The 26,028-nt window shown below is 45.0% G+C and overlaps 1 protein-coding gene across 1 annotated transcript in view; it reads left to right on the plus strand.

Annotated features, from left to right (window-relative positions):
• Positions 1-26,028, plus strand: part of PDGFRL (platelet derived growth factor receptor like) — a 66,277-nt gene that overhangs the window by 9,908 nt on the left and 30,341 nt on the right. Inside the window, exon 2 of the mRNA XM_001096474.5 lies at positions 4,183-4,480. Within this exon, the coding sequence (XP_001096474.3) occupies positions 4,183-4,480 (298 nt within the window). The remainder of the gene's footprint in view (positions 1-4,182; positions 4,481-26,028) is intronic.

The raw sequence follows: 26,028 nt of genomic DNA on the forward strand, positions 1-26,028 counted from the left end.
CAGCAATCACTCACTATGGGCCAGATGCTAATTTCACCATTTTCGACATATTAACTCATTTAACTCCCACAGTAACTATTATAGTTATTATGAGGTAGTTGTTACCATATCATTCTCAATTTACAGATGAGGAAACGGAAACAGAAGAGGGTAAGTAGCTTCCCAAGGTCACACAACGAGTAAGTGGCAGGCCTGGACCTGAAGTTAGTAATGCTATTTAATCGTTCTTGAATTTTGCCACCTGTTGCTCTATAAAATATACAATGTAATAGTCTCAAAAATGCAATGGTAATGGACTTTAACTTTTATTTATCTATGGGATGAATTCTTATATTTTTTAGGTCTTTCAAAAATAACCAGTTGACATAGTTAGGCTGAAGAGTCATATCTTTTAAAAAGTTAGACATGGGATTTGGGAGTCACTCATTTCCAGGAATGTCTGGGTATCTGTGGGGCCACTAGGCTGGTCCTTTAAGTTAGCATCATTACCCTCAAACCACAGGCCAATTTTGTGGTCAGGCAGCTGCACCAACTATATAGTTAGATCAGCTGGTGGGGCTGTTTGGTCAGAAGGTCAAATTATTTTGCATAGATAGCAAATATTTGGATACATAATCTCCATAATCAGGTAATCTGATGTTCCTGAGTAACATAGATAACAAGGTATTACAGCTTAGAAGTCAGACAAGTAGCTCTGTTTGTCTAAATTCCATAGGATTTACATATGGTTATTGTCATTTCTGATAGCTTGAATTCCTGTTCCATGATACACAGAACACCAAATTAGACATTAATCCAGAGTTTTCTTAATCTCACAGGCATTAAAATATTTACAGGGCACAGATTACTTGGACATTGTAATGGTAGGCTTTCTTTTCTTTTCTTTTCTTTTTTTTTTTTTTTTTTTTTTTGAGACAGAGTCTTGCTCTGTCAACCAGACTGGAGTGCAGTGGTGCAATCATAGCTCACCATAAACTTAGACTCATGGGCTCAAGTGATCCTCCTGCCTCAGCCTCCAGGCATGTGTTACCACATTCAGCTTTTTTTTTTTTTCCTTAATTTTGTAGCCATGTACCATGTTGCCCGGGCTGGTCTTGAACTCCTGGCCTCAAGCAAACCTCCCAACTTGCAACTTGGCCTCCCAAAGTGGTGGGATTACATGTGTGAGCAACCATGCCTGGCCTATTACTGTCTATCTTAAGAAGAAAACTGTAATTTCTACCTTATTGCAGAGCTGAGGCTTATGCTTCACAACTGATGTTGCTGGATCAATGTACTTTTGTTGGTCTGACACATTCCCAGCCATTGCAGTGCTTTTCCTTCTAGGAGGCTGGGAGCGTGTGCATGGGAGCCATTGTCTACTCCCACCTATCATTAAAACCAGGAGTGATAAACCACATGTCCAGGGTGAGCAGAATAATGGGCAAACAGCAGATTCAGCAGCAGGTGTTGGGGGTTCCGCCTTGGAGACTAGGGTTCAAGGTCACAGCTCTACTCCCTGGAAGGATAGAGGATGCTCCGTAAGGCCTGTAACCAAGAGGAACCTTAGTAGGGGAAGGAAGGGAAATAAGAGACTCGGGCCTAAGAGAAGAAACAGGTCACAGCTGGACATGAAGTCACAGAAAATAGAGCAGGGCTCAGGGGTTGAGGCATAGAAGCCCAAAGAGTGAGGCTTGGATCTTGACACTGAGCCAAGAGATCCCAAGGGCAGGATTGGTTCTAGACTCAGGGCCACACTGAACTAAGAGGGTAGGCCCCATGGCTCCCGTTTCAAAGGGCAACACACAAAGGAAACCAAATTCATCATTACACAGTTGAGTCCAAATCAATTGTGTTTTTTATTATACTTTTCTCCTAATCTACCACATGTTCTATAAATGCCCTGTCGTTCTCTCAATTGGCCAAGGGCTGTGTGGTTGTTCAAAATATGTACAGAATGGTTATCTCCACATAGTGAAATGAGCTCTCTGGAATGGGAATAGGAGGCCTGACTTCTGCTCCACATTCTGCCACTAACCAGCTGAGTGACTCTGTACAGTTTATTCAGCTTTTCAGGGAGGGCCTCCTTTAGTTTTTAAATCTACAACATGAGGACTTGACCTAAATGATCTCTAAGGATGTCGTAAGTTTGAAAATTTTATAATTCTGTGGGTATCTATTGAGGTGGCCTTTGAGCTTGTGCGGACAGATGGTCAAACTGAAACTCTACAGTACCTTTTTCTTTCTTTTTTTTTTTTTTGAGACAGGGTCTCACTGTCACCCAGGCTGGAGTGTGGTGGCATGATCTCGGTTCACTGCAACCTCCGCCTCCCAGGTTCAAGCAATTCTCGTGCCTCAGCCTCCCTAGCAGCTGTGACTACAGGCATGCACCACCATGCCTGGCTAATTTTGTATTTTTAGTAGAGACAGGGTTTTGCCGTGTTGCCCAGGCTTGTCTCAAACTCCTGACCTCAAGTGATCCACCTGCCTTGGCTCCCAAAGTGCTGGGATTACAGGAGTGATCCACCATGCCCAGTCCTGAAAACGTTTAGATAACTCTAGAGAAGATAAATTTTTAATCCTCCCCTCCTCATATGTCAACATTGTTTTCACTGCAACCTCTGTCTCCCCACACCTGGCCTACAGTCCGCTTTTCTTTCTTGTTGCGTGGACACAACTGTGTGGCTGCAAGGGGCTTAGCTGAGATTTTAGGAGTCTGGTGGCCCACCACAGGCAGAACAGGGAGGGGGGACTCTTCCCTGGGTGTAGTCAGTAAGGGTGCCTTATTTATAGAGAAGACAAAAACAACCATAAAAGCAACTTAAAGTCAGTTAGCTTTTTATTATCACTATTTGCCAGCAACTCTCAACAATGTTGGTGATAAAATACTCCTTCCCCAAAGATATTTTGTTGGTGAAATTCTAAATCATTGCTACAGTTACAGTTGAGTTTTGATCATTTATATGTAAGTTTCAGATTAGTATACATTTAATATTTACTCTTTAATAATAAACATTTTATTCCAACTAGACATCACCAGCCCCTGACAAATGTAATCTCCACTTTACCATTTGTTTTGAGAGAAAGTTCATCATGGTTCAAAATCTTGGCAGGGCAGAGTGGCTCACACCTATAATTGTAGCACTTTGGGAGGCCTAGGTGGGAGTGTTGCTTGAGGCTAGGAGTTAGATACAAGCCTGGGCAATATAGCAAGACCCCAACTCTAAAAAAAAAAATTGTTCAGCGTGGTCTCACATACCTGTGGACCTAGCTAGTCAGGAGGCTGAGGCAGGAGGATCACTTGAGCCCAGGAGTTCAAGGCTGCAGTGAGCTAGGATCATGCCATTGCATTCCAGCCTGGGTGATAGAGTGAGATTCTGTTTCTAACAATAAACACAAAATATTTTGCATGCAATTTCAGCACAGTTTATGCCCCCAGTCTCTGTGGAACTACATATTTCTGTGTTTAAACAGTAGAATCAAAATGAACAGTGACAACATAGAGACTGCAAAGTAAAGAAACAGCCTTGAATGACTTCAGTTCGGCTGTTTTGTGTGACCACTTAGAGACTGTGCAACAGTGTGAACTATAGGCAATAATATTTTTGTTTTCTAAGGGCAAATTTTAGCTCATACATGAACTATTTTGCTGAATTTGAGTATCTTTGGAGCTGAAATATTTTCCTTTTTAATGATTGTTTTAAAACTATAGAATCAAAAAATGATTATTACATGACTTTTACTGAAAACAATATTGAGATATGAGGAGGGGAGGATTAAAAAGTTATCTTCTCTAGAGTTATCTAAAAGTTAACAGGGCTGGGCATGGTGGCTCACTCCTGTAATTCCAGCACTTTGGGAGGCCAAGGCAGGCGGATCACCTGAGGTCAGGAGTTTGAGACCAGCCTGGCCAACATGGTGAGACCCTGTCTCCATGTCTCTACTAAAAATACAAAAATGAGTTGGGTGCGGCGGCGGGCACCTGTAATCTCAGCTACTTAGGACGCTGAGGCAAGAGAATCACTGGGAGGCGGAGGTTGCAGTGAGCTGAGATCATGCCACTGTACTCCGGCCTAGGCAACATAGTGAGAATCTGTCTCAAAAAAAAAAAAAAGAAGAAGAAGAAGAAGAAAAAGTTATCAGCCTCAAATATTCCGAGGATGCCGTTACTATAGTGCATTTCTCTCTCCTTGGTTTGTGCAGTTACTGGCCAACACCTTCCCAAGAACAAGCGTCCAAAGGAACCAGGGGAGAATAGAATCAAACCTACCAACAAGAAGGTGAAGCCCAAAATTCCTAAAATAAAGGACAGGGACTCAGCCGATTCAACACCAAAGATGCAGTCTATCATGATGCAGGTGCTGGATAAAGGTCGCTTCCAGAAACCCGCCGCTACCCTGAGTCTGCTGGCAGGGCAAAGTGTAGAGCTTCGATGTAAGGGGAGTAGAATTGGATGGAGCTACCCTGCATATCTTGACACCTTTAAGGACTCTCGCATCAGGTAAGCATTTTTTTTTTTTTAACTGTGTAGGGTTGAGTATTTGTAATTGTAATAGTTAACAAAATTCCTTCTTAACTGTTATTATACATTGTTTCTGACATGTTGCGTTTTACCCTAATAGATCATTAGAATAGAAACTCAAAGAACGAAAGTCACAGATTTTATTTCTTTACCCAGTTAATAAAAACAACTGCAAATCCTACCAACATTTGTTGAAAGAGTGAAATTGTATCGGAAACCATGTAACAAAACCATATGACAATTTTATTTGAAAATGTATGGTGAGTGACATTTTATAGGAAACCAAAATTTTATAGAAAACTATTTTGCGTAGAGATGGATGTTTAAAAATTCATATTGTGTGGCCAGGTGCAGTGGCTCATGCCTGTAATCCCAGCCCTTTGGGAGGCCAAAGCAGGCAGATCACTTGAGGCCAGGAGTTGGAGACTAGCCTGGCCAACATGGTGAAACCCTGTCTCTACAAGAAATATGAATTAGCCAGATGTGGTAGCAGGTGCCTGTAATCCCAGCTACCCAGGAGGCTGGGGCAGGAGAGTTGCTTGAACCCCAGAGGTGGAGGTTACAGTGAACCACGATCGCACCATCACACTCCAGCCTGGGTGACAGAGGGAGACTCCATCTCAAAAAAAATATTAAAAAAAATACTGTGTAAATTAATGGACATGTTTTATGTTATTTCTTAAATAATCATAATGAAAACTGAAATGATCTAACAGGAGATTCCTGTGAGCAACTTGACTAGATATCAACTTCAACTACTTTTCAACTGCTTCTGATTATTATTTTTATTATTATATATATATTTTTTTAGACAGTCTCACTCTGTCACGCAGGCTGGAGTGCAGTGGTGCGATCTCGGTTCACTGCAAGCTCCGCCTCCCGGGTTCATGCCATTCTCCTGCCTCAGCCTCCCGAGTAGCTGGGACTACAGGCACCTGCCACCACGCCCAGCTAAGTTTTTGCATTTTTAGTAGAGATGGGGTTTCACCATGTTAGCCAGGATGGTCTCGATCTCCTGACCTCGTGATCCTCCCGCCTCGGCCTCCCAAAGTGCTGGGATTACATGCGTGAGCCGCCGCGCCCGGTAGCTTCTGATTATTTTTACGTTCATAAATCTATGACTGTTACATTCAGAGGCCTCAACTGGTAAGAAGGCCAGTGATTTCTCATGTTTAAATGAGTACCTTCAGGAGGCTGGGCTTTCTAGACCAGGAAGAGTGGTTATGGTGGTGACGGCGGCAAGTGTGAGAAGCAAGAAAGAAACACATACTTTCTGCGGTGCTGGGAGGAACCTGAGCACGGGCTGTGAGTCAGGGGGTGTGTATGGGGTTAGAGTCCTGTGCACCTTGGCGAAGTCTCCTAAACTCCACCAGGCCTGTTTCCTTATGTGTAGAATGAGGGCGGGGGATGACATGATTTCTAAGATTCTTTCTGACCCTATTTCCGTATATGATGGAGAAATAGGATCGATTTACAATGGAGAAATACCAGACGTTGTTTGAGATGACAAGAGTGGGAGAAAGAAAGGCTGCAGGAAGGCTGGGCGCGGTGGCTCATGCCTGTAATCCCAGCGCTTTGGGAGGCCAAGGTGGGCAGATTGTCATGATGTCAAGAGATCAATACCATCCTGGCCAACATTGTGAAACCCCGTCTCTACTAAAAGTATAAAAATAAACTGGGCGTGGTGCATGCCTCTAGTCCCAGCTATTTGGGAGGCTGAGGCAGGAGAATCGCTTGAACCTGGGAGGCGGAGGTTGCAGTGAGCCGAGATTGCATCACTGGACTCCAGCCTGGCAACATAGCAATACTCCATCTCAAAAGAAAAAAAAAAAAAGACTGCAGAGGGCAGGTGTCTCAGACTCTGCATGTTCATAACAGATTCATATTTCCACACAAACTGTGTTTCTGCAGAAATTCATCTCCCTCAAGGACATCATTATCCACTTGGTTACCCAACCAGAAGACTGGGAGGCATCCATGCCTCCTCCCTCTCTCCCACACTCTCCACATCCAGTCAGTCGCCAGGTTAAGCCAGTTCAGCCTTCATTTTAACATTTCAAAATTCTATGAGTATGGTGTAAATGTAATAGCGATTCTTGCCATGAAACGTAATGATGGCAAACCGCTATTGCTTTTGCACCAACCTAATATATGACTCAATTCCCTCTTCATAGCAATTGAGCCTTCTTCCAGGAATGGGCATCTGTCCATTTGTGTTGCTGGAGTCACTGTCCCCTGTCTGAGCTGCTGTTCTCTGCCATCTCTGATACTGCGGTGACCACACCCAGGCTAGTGCTGCTCACTGCAGCCGGACCAACACTTAGAAGTCAGAGTGCAGCGTGTGGCTCCCCTGCTAACCACTCGGTGGGTGCCCTTGAGGATAAAGTCCAACATCCTCACACGGCAGTGAGGCCCTCCCTGACCTCTGCCGTCTCTCTGGAGTCACCTCTAATCTGGATGGGTCACTCTGCTCTCGCTGCCCTGGGCTCCTGTAAGATTCTCAAAAGCACCAGGCTCCTGGGGCCTTCACGTTTGCTGTTTTCATAGCCAGGAACACTCTTGGGCCCCTCAGCACCAGGCTAACCTCAGGCATCACTTTCTCTGGGAAACCCATGGCAGGCCCCCCTAGCTGTGTGTTCCCACAGCACTTGCTGTTGCATCTTCCCGGCTCTCTTCACACCGAAAACTACTTTCAACATCTTTGTTTTTCACTGAGACTTAGCTGAGTGGTTGGCATTTAGCTTTCCCTACTTAATGCTTGACTGACAAGCCTCCCTGATACATTTGTCCTTCTTACACACACACACACACACACACACACTCCCCTATACACACGACTTGGAAAATAAATAAAATACATGTATAAGTTATAGTAAACTGTCTACTTATCTCTGTTATCCTCTTGTGTTAAGACATCTTTCACATTTTTATTCTGACTCTACCTTCTAGCATCGTGGATAAAACAGGATAGGGTCCTTCTTAAGGCTGAGTGGGCTGGATGGGGAGTGGAAATGGAGAAAGTGAATCCATTCTTCCTGTTTCTCTTTCTACACTTGAAGTGCGTGTGTGTAAGAGAGAACATATGGATATTCTGCTTGGAAGATATATGGAAAGGCTTACCACTATATATGTTTATGTGCGGTAAAAAACACATAACATAGATTTACCCTCTTAATGATTTTGAAGGCCAGGCATGATGGCCCACACCTGTAATCCCAGCACTTTGGGAGGCCAAGGTGGGCGGGCTTGAGCCCAGGAGTTCAAGACCAGCTTGGGCAACATGGCGAAACCATCTCTACTAAAATTACGAGAAAAAAAAAATTTAACCTGGCTTTGGAGTGCATTCCTGTAGTCCCAGCTACTTGAGAGGCTAAGGGGGTGGGATCACCTGAGCCCAGGAAGTCAACGCTGCAGTGAGCCATGATCATACCACTGCAATCCAGCCTGGGCAATGGGAGTGAGACTGTCTCAGAAAAAAAAAGAAAGAAAAAATAATTTTGAAGTGTACAGTATTGTTAACTATAGGCACATTGTTGTATAATAGACCTCTAGACTGTTTTCATCTTGCATGGCCAAAACTCTGCCCACTGGACTCCTCCTCTCTTAGCACTCTTTCCTGGCAATCACCTTGCTACTGGCTGTTTCTATGAGTTTGACAACTCTAGGTACCCCATATAAATGGAATATGCAGCATATTTTTGTTATTGTTGCTGACTTATTTCCCACAGCATGATGTCCTCAAAGTTCTTTGATGTCACAGCATATGATATGGTTTCCTTTTTGTTTAAGGCTGAGTAATATTATATTGTATATATATACCACATTTTATGTTTGAGATGGAGTCTTGCTCTGTCACCCAGGCTGGAGTGCAGTGGGACGATCTCGGCTCACTACAGTTTCTGCCTCCCAGGTTCAAGTGATTCTCCTGCCTCAGCCTCCCAACTAGCTGGGATTACAGGCACACACCACCACACTTAGCTAATTTTTGTATCTTTAGTAGAGACAGGGTTTCACTATGATGGCCAGGCTGGTCTCGAATTCCTGACCTTGGCCTCCCCTAAGTGCTGGGATTACAGGCGTGAGCCACCATGCCTGGCCTATACTACATTTGTTTTGTTTGTTTTGTTTTGAGATGGAGTCTTGCTCTTTCACCCAGGCTGGAGTGCAGTGGTGCAATCTCAGCTCACTGCAATCTCCACCTCCCAGGTTCAAGCGACTCTTCTGCCTCAGCTTCCAGAGTAGCTAGGATTACAGGCACGCACCGCCGTGCCTGGCTAATTTTTGTATTTTTAGTAGAGATGAGGTTTTACCATGTTGACCAGGGTGGTCTCGAACTCCTGACCTCAGGCAGTCTGCCCACTTTGGCCTCCCATAGTGCTGGGATTCCAGGTGTGAGCCACTGTGCCTGGCCTAGACTACATTTTTATAATCCATCATCCAGCGATAGGCATTTAGGCTCCTTCCACCTTCTGGCTATTGTGAATGCCACAATGAATATGGATGTGCATATATTTCTTTGAGTTTCTGCTTTTAATTCTTATGGATATATACCCAAAAGTGGGATTTGCCACATACATTTTTTTTTTTTTTTCTGATGGACATCCTGATGTTGGTTTTACTGTTTTTGTTTTGAATACACAGGCCGGGTCAGGAGCAGTAGATTTGCCAGCACTCTAAGGGTCTTGGGCCAGCTCTGGATGGAGGGAGAGCCCCACATGCCCCGAGCAAGGCCCCCCATTAAGGGACTGCAGCCACCTCCAGGGACCTCTCCCTCCACCCACCTGCTCCCAAATGCCAGAGGGAGCCTTCTCGCCCTCCCTCCCTGCCCACCGTCCCCTCAAGCGTCAGCCTGGCGTTGAAAGCCTTTCCAAGTTCCACCTTACTTTTCCTGCTCCCAAAGGTGCCCAGGCTCTGGGCAGGCCCGGCTCATATCCCTGGTGGTGGCACATTCTCTGGAGGACCCTCCTGTTCTTGGGTGCAGGCCGTGCCCCACCTAGGTAGCCGTCCCATTGGGATCCTGTAGGATCTCTAAAACCCAGCTCTGGCCCCAACTTTCTGTCTGGCCTGGAGGTTTCTCAGCCTCCTGAGAGCTCTCCTGGGCCTTGGTCTGGGCAGAACCTGGGCCTAAACAAACAAGAGCCGGGGCAGCCAGGGTCTCTGCGTGTCTGGGCCCAGGGCTTGCCCTCAGAACTCAACTGTCCAACAGGAGAGGAGGGTGCCTCCACCTTCCCTACTTTCTGCCCCTTTTTCAGGATCTCAGGGCCTCTAGCCCTGTGGGGGGGTGGGGGTGCTGGGTGCCCCAGGTAGAGCTGAAGTCATGGGGCTCTTGAGGAGTTGGTGTCCACCTGGAGTCTGTCCAGTGAGGTTAGGTCAACAGGTGTGCTGTCTGTCGTTCGAGGCTGAGCCAACTCCCAACAGCCCGTACAACTCGAGGGGCCTTTTGAGGGAGGGGCAGGCAGGCCCAGTGGGTGGTCAGCCCAAGGTGAACCCACCCATCATGGCCAGCGTTCCTCAGGTTGAGCCTCCAGTGGGTGAAACCTGGGAGTCCTCATCCTTCCTGGCAGATGGGACCATTGACAGGAGGTGGGTGGGGCCTCCACAGACTCGGCCCTGTGGTGTCACACAGCTGGCAGCCAATGGGAAGCACCCAGCCAGGAAGCCCCGGAGCTACCCTTGCTGGGGGACCTGGGCCATCCCAGTTGGTGCGAAGTGGCCGGAGGCAGTTAGGAGCCCACGTTCAATCCAAGGCTGTCCACTGAGCCCCATGTGACTGTGACCGGGCTGGGGTGTCCATGTCCTCTTTGGACCTCAGTTCCTGTAAAATGGCCCGTTGGCCAGATTGGCCGCTGGGCTACTCACAGGTGCACGGGCTGCATGTAACTCCGTGGGAAGAAGCCAGCGCACCCGCAGGACGGGCCCCGCCTCCAGTACCACATCCATTTTAAACGACCTGATTCACCAAAGTCGGATTCATACACTTTTTATAAAAAAAAACAGAATTGACATAATTTAAATTATTCTGAACATTTAGTCTTTGACTTACACAAAGCATCTTAAGCTTAGAGGATTCCATGCTTGAAATTTTAGTGTTTTCTAACAGTATTTTCACATATATCTAAATTATATATTAAAATACATTTGAAAACATTTTAAAGACTCAGAGTAAGCATTAATCTGAAGAGAGATATTCAGCATCTGAAGAAACAAATTTTGACTCTTTAACATTAAATACTGTTCATCCGAAGCACAGCAAGAGCTTTAGAAGAAAGTAATGACGGATGTGGGCTTCCAAAAACTTACGAAACGTGAAAAAATGTGAAAAACATCTAGTCATAGCTATATCAACCAACGATAAAAAAAACCCCACGATTTATTTCACACCAGAGATTCAAGAAATGGACTCTTGACATCGTTCCCAGAACGTGGTGCCTTTGGATGGCGAAGTATTCGTTGTGTGATTTCTTTTTTCCGTAGAAAGAGTTCTTTCCAGGGCTGTGACAGTGTTGAGTTTGGAAGCTCCCCAGGTGTTCATCCAACAAAGTCTTGTAGTTTTTCATTTTTTTGGTTTGTTTGTTTTTTTGGCAAAGTCTTACTCTGTCGCCTAGGTTGGGGTGCAGTGGCACTATCTCAGCTCACTGCAACCTCCGCCTCCCATATTCAAGCAATTCTAGTGCCCCAACCTCCTGGATAGCTGATACTACAGGCATTAGCTGCCACACCTGTCTAATTTTTGTATTTTAGTAGACACGGGCTTTCACTATGTTGGCCAGGCTGGTCTCTGCCTCTTGGCCTCAAGTGATCCGTCCACCTTGGTCTCTCAAAGTCCTGAGATGACAGGCATGAGCCACCTCACCCAGCCAAGTCTTGTAGTTTTAACCAATATTGGTGGCTTTCTAGAAGCGTGACCACATTTATCTGAATGTAACCATCTGACTACTTCATCTTTTCCTACTAAATCGTGAAATGTTCTTCACACTCACCTACAAAAGCAGGTCAACAGAGAGAGCAATTAACGAAGAAGAAAAAGGTCTAACAAACTTTAGAGCTCTAGGAAGTAAAATGCCCAAGTAGAGAAAAATGCAATATATATTTGCTTTCCCCAAAGTGCTGGGAGTGTCGTAGTTGCTTACTTAAGACTTTAATGAGTTAATGTATCTGGCTTTATTCATCAATGATTTTGGTAAATGATTAAAACACAATATAAAGAAAGGAACATTCACGGCACCCAAATATAATTTGGCATCTCTCTAGGATTGGAGGATGCAGAAATCCATCTCTTCTTACTGATTATTCATGGTGGTGTTTTACCAAGGATGCTGCGTCAGTTTCTTTGGCCTGTAAAACAAGATGGTCTCTAAGGACCCACTCAACTATGAATTTGGGATTTGGGAAAATAAGTGTTTAAAGCAATATTGCAGTAAGTTAATGTGTTCTAACCTGCAGTAGTTTCATATGGATTTTTATGTAGATCTACTTACGATGTTGATGACAATATGGTATTCCGTCAATGTAACATTGCATTGTCATCTTATGGGGTTCCCAGCTTGTGGCTTTGAATTTTTACTATCATAAATAGTGCAGTTATAAACATTATTATATAAATAACTTTCATGGTTCATATGTGTAACACAGAGAAAGCATTCAATTTACTCAATAAGGATAAATGTGTTATTCTATATGTTTCCTTCAATGAGAATAAAGACAAAGAATGTTATGGAACAGAGAAGCCAGAGGCTGAGGCACAGCTAGATTTGAATTATCCCTTTATGACTAACCAGCAAAGTGGTCTGTGATCAGTAATTTCCCTAGCACCCAGCTTCCTGATCTGGAATATGAATATATTATTGCTGATCTGTTTATTCCATTGATTACTTCTTTATAATCTGGGGTCTGTGTCCTTCTTCCCTCCTGAAAGAATAAACCCCCTGAGGCAAATAGCACATCTGTGGTTTATCATCAGATTCCTAGCACCTAGAACAATGTCTGACACATACCAGAGCTCAGGAAGTATGTTTTGGCTTCCCCAGGGGTTTAGGGGACATGTCAGAAGTCAGTTCCTAGTCATTCATTCATTCAACATTTAAAGATAATTACTGAGTACTGATGTGTATACACTGCGTGTATTGGGAGGTGGGTCTGCTAGGCAAACAACAAAGTATTAATATATTTCATATCTATGGTGCTGTGTCACCTGGATCCATCCCCATTGGCTCAGAGCCTGATATGGTTTGGCTGTTTCCCCTCCAAAATCTCATCTTGAATTGTAGCTCCTGTAATTCCCACATGTTGTGGGAGGGACCCAGTGCGAGATAATTGAATCATGGGGGCAGTTCCGCCATGCTGTTCTCATGGTAGTGAATAAGTCTCATGAGATCACATGGTTTTCTAAGGGGAAACCCCTTTCTCTTGGTGCTTATTCTCTCTCTCGCCTGCTGCCATGTAATACATCCCTTGCTCTTCCGCCAGGATTGTGAGGCCTCCCCAGTCATGTGGAACTGTGAGTCCATTAAACCTCTTTCCTTTACACATTACCCAGTTTCAGGTATGTGTTTATTAGCAATGTGAGAACAGACTAATACAGAACCTCTTGTTCCTTGACCTCATAGAGCCATTAATCCATTGACTCTCCCTTCTCCCTCTTTATCCACATTTTGCCCCTGTATGTCTTTACTTCTCTCTCTCTTTTTAAAAATGTTATTTTTCCATAAGTTACTGAGGTACAGGTGGTATTTGGTTACCTAAGTTCTTTAGTGGTGATTGGTGAGATCCTGGTGTACCCGTCATCACCTGAGCGGTATACACTGCACCACATTTGTTATCTTTTATCCCTCGCCCCCCCCCCAGACTCTTCCCCCTAAGTCCCCAAAGTCCACTGTATCATTCTTAGGCCTTTGCATCCTCATAGCTTCATTCCACATATCAGTGAGAACATACCATGTTTGGTTTTCTATTCCTGAGTTACTTCACTTAGAATAATAGTCTCCAATTCTGGTTTCTGTCATTTCTACTGAACTCTTGAACATGTCCTAAGTTCCTTTGCTCTCTGTTCTTCCTTCATATCCACTTGGAAACTTCTGACCCTAAATGACCCTGTTCATCTCCTTTCTCTTGTCTGCACATGGACCCTGAGCACTGCTGGAAGGAGCCATACGACTGGCCACGTGGCCGTGGCTGCCAGTAGTTGTGGCCACCTCACTTCTGCCTGGCAAAACTGAATACATTTATCTAGAAAGTCACTTTTTCTCTCTTCTTAAACGTCTGATCTCTCTCTCTCTCACTTTCAGCTGATGAAGTCATCCCCTAATTTATTGAGAAATTGGAGCTCCAATCGCCTTCACTTTATCTTACATGTCCTCCTTCCCTGCTCTACCAGTGACAGGGGAAGAAGGATGAGGATTTTCCCTCCTAAGGCCAAAGCACTATCTGTGCCCTGGATCTCATCTCTACCTACTTTCTCAGGAACCTCAACATGTCCCTTATTGCCTCTTCATTCTGGGTCGTCAACATCTCCTTGAAAAGGATTTATGGGTCCTTTTCATCAATATTCACCAAATTAAGAAATTCTGCCTTGACCCCCATGCACCCTCCAGCCATCTTCCTCTGTCATAACCTTCACAGCCAGTTCCCTGGGAGGAGTCTCTGTTCCCACTGTATTCACTTTTTTTCTTTTTCCTATTCACTCTTCAATAACTATCTGACTCCTGGCCCCATTACTTCACCAAGGTCAACAAGGGCGCTAAATCCAGAGTTCCCTTTTCCATGCCTTGAGATTTCCTGCACCAACTCCGTTTAGCCGAGTGAAGCATCTTGTCTTGGCTTCCACAGTCCTGTGTCCCTCTGGTTTTCTCTCTGTCTCATAGCTCTTCCGGAGTCCTCTTCACCAGCTCTGCATCCTCCACTCCTCCAGACATTGAATGTTGGCTCTGTACACTCCTCTCTACATGCTGGCAAATGCCCTCAATTTGTCCTATATTATGTTAAATGTTTCTTCTGAGCTTCAGACTGAGCTATCCAGCTGCCTGCTCACAATATCTGCTTGGATATTTCATGAGCTTTTATTTAAGCTGAACCATCTATCCCAGCAACAGGGGAGGCCAGGAGTTTAAGACCAGCCTGGGCAACATAGCAAGACCCCCATCTCTAAAAAATTTGTTTTAAATTACAGGTGTGGTGATACATGCCTGTAGTTGCAGCTACTCAGGATGCTGAGGTGAGAAGATCACTTGAGCCCAGGGATTTGAGGCCATAGTGAACTATGATCCATGACTGCACTCCAGCCTGGGCAATAGAGCAAGACCCCATCTCTAAAAATAAAAAAAAATTTAAAAATATTAAAAAAAAAAACTTTAAAAATGAGCCAGGCATAGTGGTGCACACCTGTAGTCCCAGCTACTTGGGAGGCTGACATGGTAAGATAGTTTGGGCCCAGGAGCTTGAGACTGCTGTGAGCTATGATTGCGCCACTGCTCTCCAGCCTGGGAGACAGGGCGAGGCCCATCTCTAAAGAAATAATAAACAGACTCAGCTCATGGTCTTTCTCCACACCTGGTCATCCTCCTGTGTCCTTCAGTTCAGAGAATGGCACTAAATCCATCCAGTTGCTCTTGACCAGAGGCCCAGGAGTCACTCTGAATACCACTTTCCTTATTCACTCCCGCATCCAAACAGTGATGCTACTGTCTAAGTCGTTCTTGGATTTTCCCACTTCTTCCTATCACAGCAGCAATGACTCTAGTCTCTAACCATAGAGGGTGTCTGTTTATTCCTGATGTTTTCCGCGCACCCAGCACAGTCTCCAGCATGCTGTCGGTCCTCCGTGTGTGTTTCCATGAATGAGTGGTGCCGGCGGCACTGAGCCTGGAGGGGATCTAAAGTCAGACCCCTAAGATCATGTGACCTGAGACTCTGGGAACAAGCTCAAAGAACTTTAGACCTAAAAGGGACCTTCTGATTATTTATCTTACACCCCTGTTCTTTTTCTTCTTTCCAACTTTTAGGTTGAGCGTGTATATGTGCAGATTTGTTACATGGATAAATTGCATGTCACGAGGGTTTGGTGTGCAGATTATTTCATTACCCAGGTAATAAACTTAGTACCCAATAGGTAGTTTCTCAGTCCTCACCCTCTTCCTGCCCTCCACCTTCAAGTGGGCCCCTATGTCTATTGTTCCTATCTTTGAGTCCAGGTGTACTCAGTGTTTAGCTCCCCCTTAAAAGGGAGGGCATGTGGTATTTGGTTTTCCATCCCTGTGTTGGTTTACTTAGGATAATGGCCATTTTGCTGCAAAGGACATGATTTCACTCTTTTTTATTGTGTAGTATTCCATGGTGTGTATGTACCGCATTTTCTTTATCCAGTCTACTATTGATGGGCATCTAGGTTGATTCCATGTCTTTGCTATTGTGATGAGAACTGCAATGAACGTATGAATTCTTGTGCCTTTGTGGTAGAACAATCTATATTCCTTTGGATATATACTCAGTAATGGGATTGCTGGCCCACATGGTAGCTCTAAGTTCTTTGAGAAATCTCCAAACTGCTTTGCACAGTGGCTGAACGAATCCACATTCCCACCTGCAGTGTGTAAACATTCCCTTTCCTCCACGACGTTGATGGCATCTGTTATTTTTGGCTTTGGTTAATAGCCATTCTGACCGGTGTGAGAGTATGTCTCATTGTGGTTCTGGTTTGGATTTCTTTAACGGTAAGTCATGTTGGGATTTTTCATATGCATATTGGCCATGTGTATGTCTTCAAGGAAGCCTCGCTTTTTGACAGATAAGGGAACTGAGAGTCATAGAGGAGAGGTGGCTGGTCCAGAGGGACAAGCTGGCAAGTGGCTGCGTGGGTCCCAGAACTTGGGCGCCCTAGTTCCCGAGGCAGAGTGGCTGCCCTGCTCCAGAGCTCTGTGGTACGTCTGTTGGGATAAATTTACATCACAGTACACTCTCCGTCTGATGGAGGTAGCTTCAGGCAAGATAGATTAATCATCGACTTTTTTTTAAGTTATAGACTAAACTAATCCGATTTCTAAAGATTCAAAACAGAAATGAAAAGCATATACTTACCCAGAAGGAAGCATCGATTTTTCTTGCTGAAATAGCTTTGCATGGAAAGTGGTTGAAATTCCACATTGATTTAGGATAACTCTTTGGATGCCAGAGCGTGAAAACCTGACACTGGGCTATTTGGAAAGGAGAACTCTGTCGGAAGAGCGTAACTGAGGGATGCTCTTGGAGTTCTGGTCTCCTACACTGCAATGCTTGTTTCCTTTGCCTTGCAAAACCCTGTCATGAGAAAGTCCACTAGATGGCAGGTTTCAGCTGTGCTACAACTGTCTTCCTATCACCAGTAAATGAAGAAACATTCCAAATGAGAACTGAGTGGATACAATACCTGCACACTTAAACCTATGGTCCTTTCAGCCTTCTAGGCTACGCAGTGGGCACAGTTTCAAGTTGTATTTTAAACAGTGTAGAATTCAATTTACCAACAAACAAATTGTATTTTAATTTATGTATTTTTGGAGACAGTTTTTTCTCTTGCCCAGCCTGGAGTGCAGTGAACGATCTCAGCTCACTGCAACCTCTGCCTCCTGGGTTCAGGCAACTCTCATGCCTCAGCCTCTCAAGTAGCTGGGATTATAGGCGTGTGCCACCACGCCTGGCTAATTTTTTGTATTTTTAGTAGAGACAGGGTTTTGCCATGTTGGCCAGGCTTGTCTTGAACTCCTGACCTCAAGTGATCCACCCACCACCTGGGCCTCCCTAAGTGCTGGGATTACAAGCATAAGGCACCACGCCCGGCCCAACAAACACATTTTTTAAAAAGGGAGTAGACATTTGTAAGTGTACGTACCCACACAGGGACAAATTCAGTCGTGCCCCTGTGCCCTGCTGTGTCTTTCAGGAACAGTGGCCCCCTTGAACAGTGTAGTTCGTCCCTTCGAGGCTGATAGAAACATGCTGATGACTGTATTTTCAGGTGCTGAAATTGATTCGGGTTTTACTTCCAGACTCAGTCCATCCCAGATCCCATAGACATCTCCTCTCTTTGAGATTGGAAACAGCAAAGGTACTGTTCCTGACAACAGTAATTATCATTGGTCGAACGCTCTGTTTCTCGACTCCTCTGCCCTGTTCCTTCTGCCAACAGTTTTTTTATAAGCATCTACTATGTTTATGGTCCCTGCTAGGCAGATGCTGGATATAAGATGGCGAGCAAAATAGATATAACCTCTGTATCCCATAGATCTTTTAATCTCATGGAAGACAAGCAATTTTAATAAAATATTAAAATCTGTTAGCAAGTGCCTTGTTAACAGATGTATGGTGTCAAGGAGGAGGAAACTCAAGCTCATACCTGAAAGTTGAGAGTTCCCTGGGTAAGGAAAGGTGTAGAAGAATATAAGGAAATTCCGGAGAGAAGTGTTTGAAGGAAGTACCTAGAAGTGGGAATGAGTGTAGAACTTGGAGCATGGAGGGCAGGTGGGTGAGACGGGGAGGTCAGAGGCAAGGGAGTGGGAAGGAGGTTAGGAGAAGAGATGATGATGGGAGGTGAGGCAGACCATGGAGGGCCTTGTTGGCCACATAAAGAAATTTAGAGTAAAATTTAGGGCAATTATGAGTCGAGGATTTAAGGCCTTTCTAAATATGTATGCACAGAAAATGCATGAGTGGGCATGGTGGCTCACACCTGTAATTCCTTACTTTGGGAGGCTGAGGGGGGTGGATCACTTGAGCTCAGGAGTTTGAGACCAGCCTGGGCAACATGGCAAGACCTCATCTCTACGAAAAAAAAGATACAAAAATTAGCAGAGCACGGTGGCGTGTGCCTATATCCCAGCTACCTGGGAGGCTGAGGTGGGAGGATTGCTTGAGCCTGGGAGGTGGAGGCTGCAGTGAGCTGAGATCATGCCAGTGCACTCCAGCTTGGGCAACAGAGTGAGACTCTGTCTCAGAAAGAATGAAAGGAGAGAGAGAGAGAGAGAGAGAGAGAGAGAGAGAGAGAGAGAGAAAGGAGGAGGAGGGAGAGAGACAGAAAGAAAATGCAGAGTAATATAAAGCGTAGTGTGAGGGTTAGCACTCCTCATTGCCTTCAGAAGAAAGACGGTGTCTCTTCCTGTGTCAATTGTCTTCATTCTTCCTCCCCGTGCCCCATGCCTATTTCGCTCAGACTGGGGTCTGTAGATGTATTCCTGGACATCATGTTTCTTTGCAATAATTTTTTAAATGTTTGCTTTCATTTTGTTGATAGTATTAAAACATTTGTACAAGAATATTCTGGATTATCTGAATAACCCCTGCTGGGAGATCAACATGACCCATTTCCATCTTCTCTGCACACATTTTGTTTCTTGAATGTCATCATAACACATTTCCAGGTTGTAGAGCCAGAGAACGATTGGCACCGCGCTGATTCAGGGAAGAAAATGAGAAGAAACTGAGAATAGGTGGGTCTGGACAAAGGCTTAAATATAATCAATCAATGCAGGTAGGAACAAGGAGATGTTGGAGATTTCAGCTATGTTGTCAGCAACATCACAGCAGTAAAAACAAGACAGGCTGATGTGGTAATAGGCCCTGGTCCTGCTCCCTAGGAAATCCAGTCCAGGCATTGTCTCTCAGGATGTTTCTCTGGTATCTGGTGGGATGTTAGCATTTTTTCAGTCAAGAACTGGGAGTTGGGAGGAGTGCGTGGGGTACAGGAGATCTCTTTGATGGCTGGCTCCTCTGAAAACAATAAATAGCTTTTAGAGAGAAGGGAGGGCATCGGGCTTTTCATTTGGCCACGGTTGGCAACAGCTTACTCCACCCACAGACAACACAAAGGGAGGGTGGGCCGATGGAGCAAAGAGTGGGCTCCCGGCCAGGCTCATCATGTCATCCAGCATCTGGAGGGAGAGTCTGGGAGACATTTTAAAAGAAAAAGAGAAAGATCTTAAGTGGTTATCAACAGAAGAATCCCACCGTTGAGAAGGAATCTGCACAGACTTTGGTAAATGTTATGGACAGTACTCTGGTGTTATACTGAGGAAGGTATTTTTGGTTTTTTTCCCCAAATAATTTATAATTTTGGAAAATACACAGAACATACAATTTACCATATTAACTATTTTTAAGTAGACAGTTCAGTACACTTAAGTGCATTCATATCGTTCTGCAGGTGTCTTTTATATTCGAACTCACTTTCCTCCAAAGCTCGTTTTATTTTCCGAGCAGAACAAATGAAGATGACGAGGCTCTCACTTTGCCTTCGTTCTTATCTGGAGCATGGATCCAATTGGGGTCTAGTTTGCAGTGGCCAGTCAAAAGGAAACGCCACCCCCAAGCTCTAATACTTGTCCTCGAATGGTCCTCCACCCCAGAAATGACAAATACATAACTTAACCAATGCTGAAGGTACAGCCTTCTCTTTCCAGACTCACTGGCACCAGCTCCAGGCCCTCCCGTATTTCCCCAGAGATTGGTGGGTGGAGGCAGCAGGATACAAGACTTCCCCCAGTGTACTCAGTGTTCTGACAGTGTTCAGGTTGCAGAAAAACACAGCTATGTTCCGTTCAGGACATGGGTGGGGGGCAGGTAATAATAGAACTAGGCTCATTGTGCTGTTCTCAGGATAGAATGAGGTCATGCATGTAGAGCTCTTGGCACACATAGTAAGCCATCTCAATATCGGTGAGTTATTTCTGTTCACCATACTGTACCCAAAGGAGGTAACTCATAAGAAAACAGCCAGTTTTTCAGATTGTTTCTTTTCTTTTTTTTGAGATGAAGTCTTGCTCTGTCACCCAGGCTAGAGTGCAGTGGCACAATCTGGGCTCCCTGCAACCTCCACCTCCCAGGTTCAAGCAATTCTCCTGCCTCGGGCTCCTGAGTAGCTGGGATTACAGGTGCATGCCCTAATTTTTGTATTTTTAGTGGAAACCGGGTTTTGCCATGTTGGCCAGGCTGGTCTCAAACTCCTGACCTCAAGTGATCCACCTGCCTCAGTCTGGGAGTTTCGTTTTAAGAAATGTTTTAGACGTGTGTCTCAATCCCCTACAAATTTTTGTGTCCATAGCATTGTGGAGGGCTCAATGATACTCATACTAATGGTCTCAAGGTTCTCTGGATCACCCATTGCTCGTCGACCTAGTCATTTGGGTGGGGGAAATTGCTTGAAGCACATTCTATAGTTTTGGGGAAAACGTCTTCTGCTAACTCTTATTTAAAAATAATGTTCCTTCCTACACCGAATATGTATTTAAAACCAAAAAAGAGTTTCATTCAACAACACCTTTCATTTCTTGGGCATTTCTGTTAAGTCTAGGATTGATTATCCCAGATGTGTTTCACAGCATTAAAATACAGTAAGAAAATGACAATACAGTCAAGTTAGTGCATCAAACCAAGACACTGTAGGAATATCACAAACTATGTTAGATGATAATTTTGGAGCATCTTGTAAGATGGAGCTTTGCTGATAGTACCAGTGATTGCATGTATTTTATGAGTGAAACCTTGCTTTGACAAATACGTGTACATGTGGATGATGTCTGGGATTTAATGCTCAAAAGTGCACATTGGTGTGTTAGTAGCATCATTGTTGACCAAGTACTTGAACATGTAACTTAAATAAAATAGTTTTGAAAGGTATGTCAAAGGAAGGAGCAAGAAAAGAGGAATAAAGGATAGATGTAAAATGGGAAATTGTGTGTCCACTAGTCAGTAATTGTGTGGAATGGCACGTTTATAAAAAAGCAAAATGAAGATGTCAGAGGTGTTCCTGCAGTGTCTGGGCTTGGCTCCCTTGGCAGCTCCATCCCACCCACACAGCTGGCTGCAGGTGGGCAGCTGCTAAGTTGCTGCCCTGGGAAGTCAGCCCAGAACCTTCTCGTGTCACTTCCCATCCTGCATTCCCAATTTGTCCATTCTGTCTTGGGGCCTCGGGCCTGTCTCCTGCCTCGCTTGAATCCTTCCTGCTCAAAGACTTTGCTTGGATTGCGTTTGGGAGTTCATCCTGATTTGCCCCTAGTCTCTGCCTTTCAGATCACATCCTACTGTCCAAAGCACTACTCTGTCCCCATCCCACTGCCTAGAACCCAGGTGAGATCCGGTGTCTCACTTACATTGGAGCAGAGGTCAGAAAGCACCAGCTCACCCTTCCCTGTAACAGCGCTGTCGTTTGTGAACTTGACTTCAAAGCTGGGAAAAGGTAGGGGGTTTGGAGCCCTGTGAGTTAACCAACATTGATAGAAGTGAATCAATGTTAAACGCGCCCTCGTGTATTTATTTACCCAAGTGGCTCATGCAAGTGGCACAATACATCACATCCCCTGGTAGGCATCCTGGGGAAAGAGGCAGAGGGAGGAAATGTCCCCTACAAGAGCCAGAGGGGTGACCAGAGCGAGTGTGTTACAGCCTTCAGTTAAGTGTTCGTCCACTGCGGAGAGTGCACGCTAAATGCATTATCATTTGCTTAATGCATATATAAAGACAGTCTACTAAGTCAGAATGGCATATGAGGGGGAAAAAAAACAGAAATAGTCCCAATGACAAGCAGCTTAAGAACTAGTGAGATAAAAGACAAACCGGATACAAGGACAGAGCAACAGAAGACAGCACGTGGTCAAGTGTGAGTGTGGAGCAGCTGATGGGAAGGAGAGAAGGCAGCCGTGAGCAGGCATTGGTGAGGCAAATGGAATCATTGAGTGAGTGATGACCTAACTGTAGGAGACCAGGCCTTGAAGAGAAGATGGAGACTTGTGCAAAGCAGAGCCAGGGAGGGGCCAGGCACAGCAGCTCACGCCTATAATCCCAGCACCTTGGCAGGCCGAGGCAGGAGGATCACTTGAGCCCGGGAGTTTGAGACCAGCCTGAGCAAAATAGTGAGACCCCATCTCTTAAAACAAAACCAAAAAATTCTAGCTGGATATAGTGGTACACATCTGTGATTCTGGCTACTTGGGAGGCTGGGGTGGGTGATTGAGGCTGCAGTGAGCCATGGTCACACCGCTGCACTCCAGCCTAGGTGACAGAGCACGACTCTGTCTCAGGTAGTAGTAATAAAGAAGAGCCGGCGGGGCACAGTGGCTCACACCTGTAATGCTACCCCTTTGGGTGGCCGAGGCTGGTGGATCACCTGAGGTTGGGAGTTCAAGACCAGCCTGGTCCATATGGTGAAACCCTGTCTCTACTAAAAATACAAAAATTAGCCGGGTGTGGTGGCGGGCACCTGTAGTCCCAGCTACTCAGGAGGCGGAGGTTGCAGTGAGCCGAGATCGCACCACTGAACTCCAACCTGGGCGACAGAGCGAGACTCCACCTCAAAAAAAGAAAAAAAAATTACCTAGGTATGGTGGCATGCACCTGTAATCCCAGCTATTCAGGAGGCTGAGGCAGGAGAATCGTTTGAACCTGGGAGGTGGAGGTTGCAGTGAGCCGAGATCACGCCACTGCACTCCAGCCTGGGTGACAGAGGGAGAGACTATACCAAAAAAAAAAAAAAAAAAAAAAACAAAACAGCCAAAGCGAATAGCATCAAACCTCCCCTGAAAGATTGTGATTTGCAGCCAGCTTGGAGAACCGCTGATGTGGCTTGGACCCTACATGTTACAAGGTGACTACATTAAAGCCACAGAGGGGAAAGAGACTGGCTCGTGTTACACAGCTTTTAGTAAAGTAAACTCAAAGCAAGCCGTATTTTCAACATCTCTGTAGTCTCTACACCAAGAAAACAGTTTGTTTATTTAGGTTTCTGATGTTATTCAGAAGATTTACCATCAGTGTGGCGTTATTATGAGCGATTACCTTAAAAATGTTGGCAGGAGGGAGATTTGGTGGATTTTCCTGCAGTGAATTCATTGTGCTGGGTGCGAATGGGTCCAGGCCCCACGGCTGTTGCATTCACTATTCTGACTTGGCCATAATACACTCACTGTGCCTGTGTGCCTGTCCATTGGTAATTCACAGCTTGTTCTCCTAGCAAGGGTGGCAGAGGCTTGCTCCATTGTCCTCTGTCCTCACTCGTCTTCCAGGGCCTATTCTTCCCGAATACATGGCTGTGAGCATTCAGCTAAGCAGAGCTAGGGCATCTTTTTCTCATGTTACCCACAGAGAAATGCTGATGAGCTTCTGCTACATGGTAAGATTAGAATTGCCAGATTTATAGTAAGGGTTGGGCATCCCTAATCCAAAAATCCAGAATCCGAAATGCTACACAATCTGAAACTTTTTGAGCACTATGACATTCAAAGGAAATGCTCATTGGAGCATTTCAGATTTCAGATTTTCAAATTAGGGATGCTTAACTAGTAAGTAGGATGCAGATACTCCAAAATCTGGAAAAAATCTGAAATCCAAACCCCTCTGGTTCCAAGCATTTTGGATAAGGGATTCTCAACCTGTAATGTGAGTCACCCGTATACATCGGAATCATATGGTCACAATTCAAAGATGACCTTGTTGTCAGAATTACAAGAGAAGGGCCAGGCACGGTGGCTCACGCCTGTAATCTGAGCACTTTGGGAGGCTGAGGTGGCAGGATTCCTTGAGATCGGGAATTCAAGACCAGCCTGGCCAATATGGTGAAACCCCGTCACTATTAAACACACCAAAATTAGCCGGCATGGTGGCGCATGCCTGTAATCCCAGCTACTCAGGAGGGGCTGAGGCGGGAGAGTCCCTTGAACCCAGGAGGCAGAGCTTTCAGTGAGCCAACATCACGCCACCGCACTCCAGCCTGGGGGACAGTGAGACTCTGTCTCAACAAAAATTACGCAAGAAGGATGATTTCGTTGTTATTTCTATGCGTTTCTCTACATGGTGAGTGCCTATCTGGAAAGTTATCATCTGCGAATTTCCTCCAAGTCAGCATTTCATTAGGATTTACTTACGTATTTTAAACAGTCAACTCATGTTACTTTCCCCCTGCTCAGTGGGAAGCATGCCAGACTCTCTTTTCTCAGGAGTCCCCAGGGATTTCATTCCCAGCTCTGCCTCTAGCTGGCCTTGTAACCTTGGATGAGTCAGTTCATCCCTGTAAAGTGAGACATCCAACCAGATGATCTTTAAGGTCCTTCCCAGTTCCGAAATTACTCTTGGCACTTGTACTTAACTCACATTGGATAAAAGGGGGGCAAAAAGTAAGGACTCTTAGATAAGTTATTCAGCCTGCTTTCACTCATTGAATTCTGTTGTGTTCTGTACACTGTCACCTTAAACTGCAGTTCAAGGTCACACAGCCAGTAAGTAGTGGAGGCAGGATTTGAACCAAGGAAAGCCGACTCCTGAGTGCATGCTCTTAACCGCTGTTTTATAAAGGCCACTGGACGTGATTGGCCTCCTTGGGAATAGCACCCTGAAGAGTAAGCATGTTTTGATCAGATAGAAGAGAGCCCTTCAGAGGGAAAGAGATGGGTGGAGGACTCAGAGGTGGAAATGAGCCGATGTGTCTGGGTTTGGTGAGGAGCTAATGGCTAAAGACACAAGGTTACTCGGCTTAAGGACTGGGAGAGTAAAGGAGCTGGAATACCAGGCAGAGGTGGTTACGTGCAATTCTGTGTGCAGTGGGAGAAGCTGATATTTAGAACTGGAGGTAATGATACAATGGTTTTCAGGAGAGTATATCTGATACTTGATGAAAGGCATCTGAGGGGGATGGAGGAGACATTTCTCCAGAAAGATAGATTTTTCAGCAGACAGAGTAGACATGAGAGAGTGAGTGGTGATAGCAGCCTGGGTCACAGGTGGAGTTGCAGCTGTGTGAAAAGAACTAGAGATGCCAAGAGTGGGAACCAAGAAGGAAGGCTTGGTAAGATCGGGGAGCCTGGGTTAAACTCCGGGGAAGTGGCACAGCCTTGGCAGGTCCACACAGACAGGGGAGCAGAATGGTTAAGAAACAGCCATGCTGCACTCCAAATGATATGTTATACTCCAATCGACAGTGTTTCCCTTAATCTTAACAAAATAATACACACTAGTTTTAGGCCTCTAAAGGAATTTCCTGTTGGAAATTCACATTTTAAAAAGGCAACGCGTTGTAAAACTAACCTCCAAGTATTTAAATACACACGAGCCATTGTGCTTATGCATTTATGCAGCATCTGTTTTGTACTTTATAAGTACTTTTACTTGTTTTGCTTTTATTATAGTTTTTCTTTTCTTTTCCCTCTTCCCTCTCCTCTGTCTTCTTTTTCTGAGACAGGGTCTCGCTCTGTCACCCAGGCTGGAGTGCGGTGGCATGATCTTGGCTCACTGCAACCTCTGCCTCCCTGATTCAAGCGATTCTACTGCCTCAGCCTTCTGACTAGCTGGAATTACAAGCACCTGCCACCATACCCGGGTAATTTTTGTATTTTTAGTAAATACATGGTTTCACCATGTTGGCCAGGCTGGTCTCGAACTCCTGACCTCAGGTAATCCACCTACCTTGGTCTCTCAAAGTGCTGAGATTACAGATGTGAGCCACCGTGCCCAGTCCAGTTTTTCTTTTCTTATTATAAAATAACACATACTCATTTGATTTAGAAGCTTAAAAACTACAT

Source organism: Macaca mulatta, chromosome 8, assembly GCF_049350105.2.
Source record: "Macaca mulatta isolate MMU2019108-1 chromosome 8, T2T-MMU8v2.0, whole genome shotgun sequence".
NCBI lineage: Eukaryota > Metazoa > Chordata > Mammalia > Primates > Cercopithecidae > Macaca > Macaca mulatta.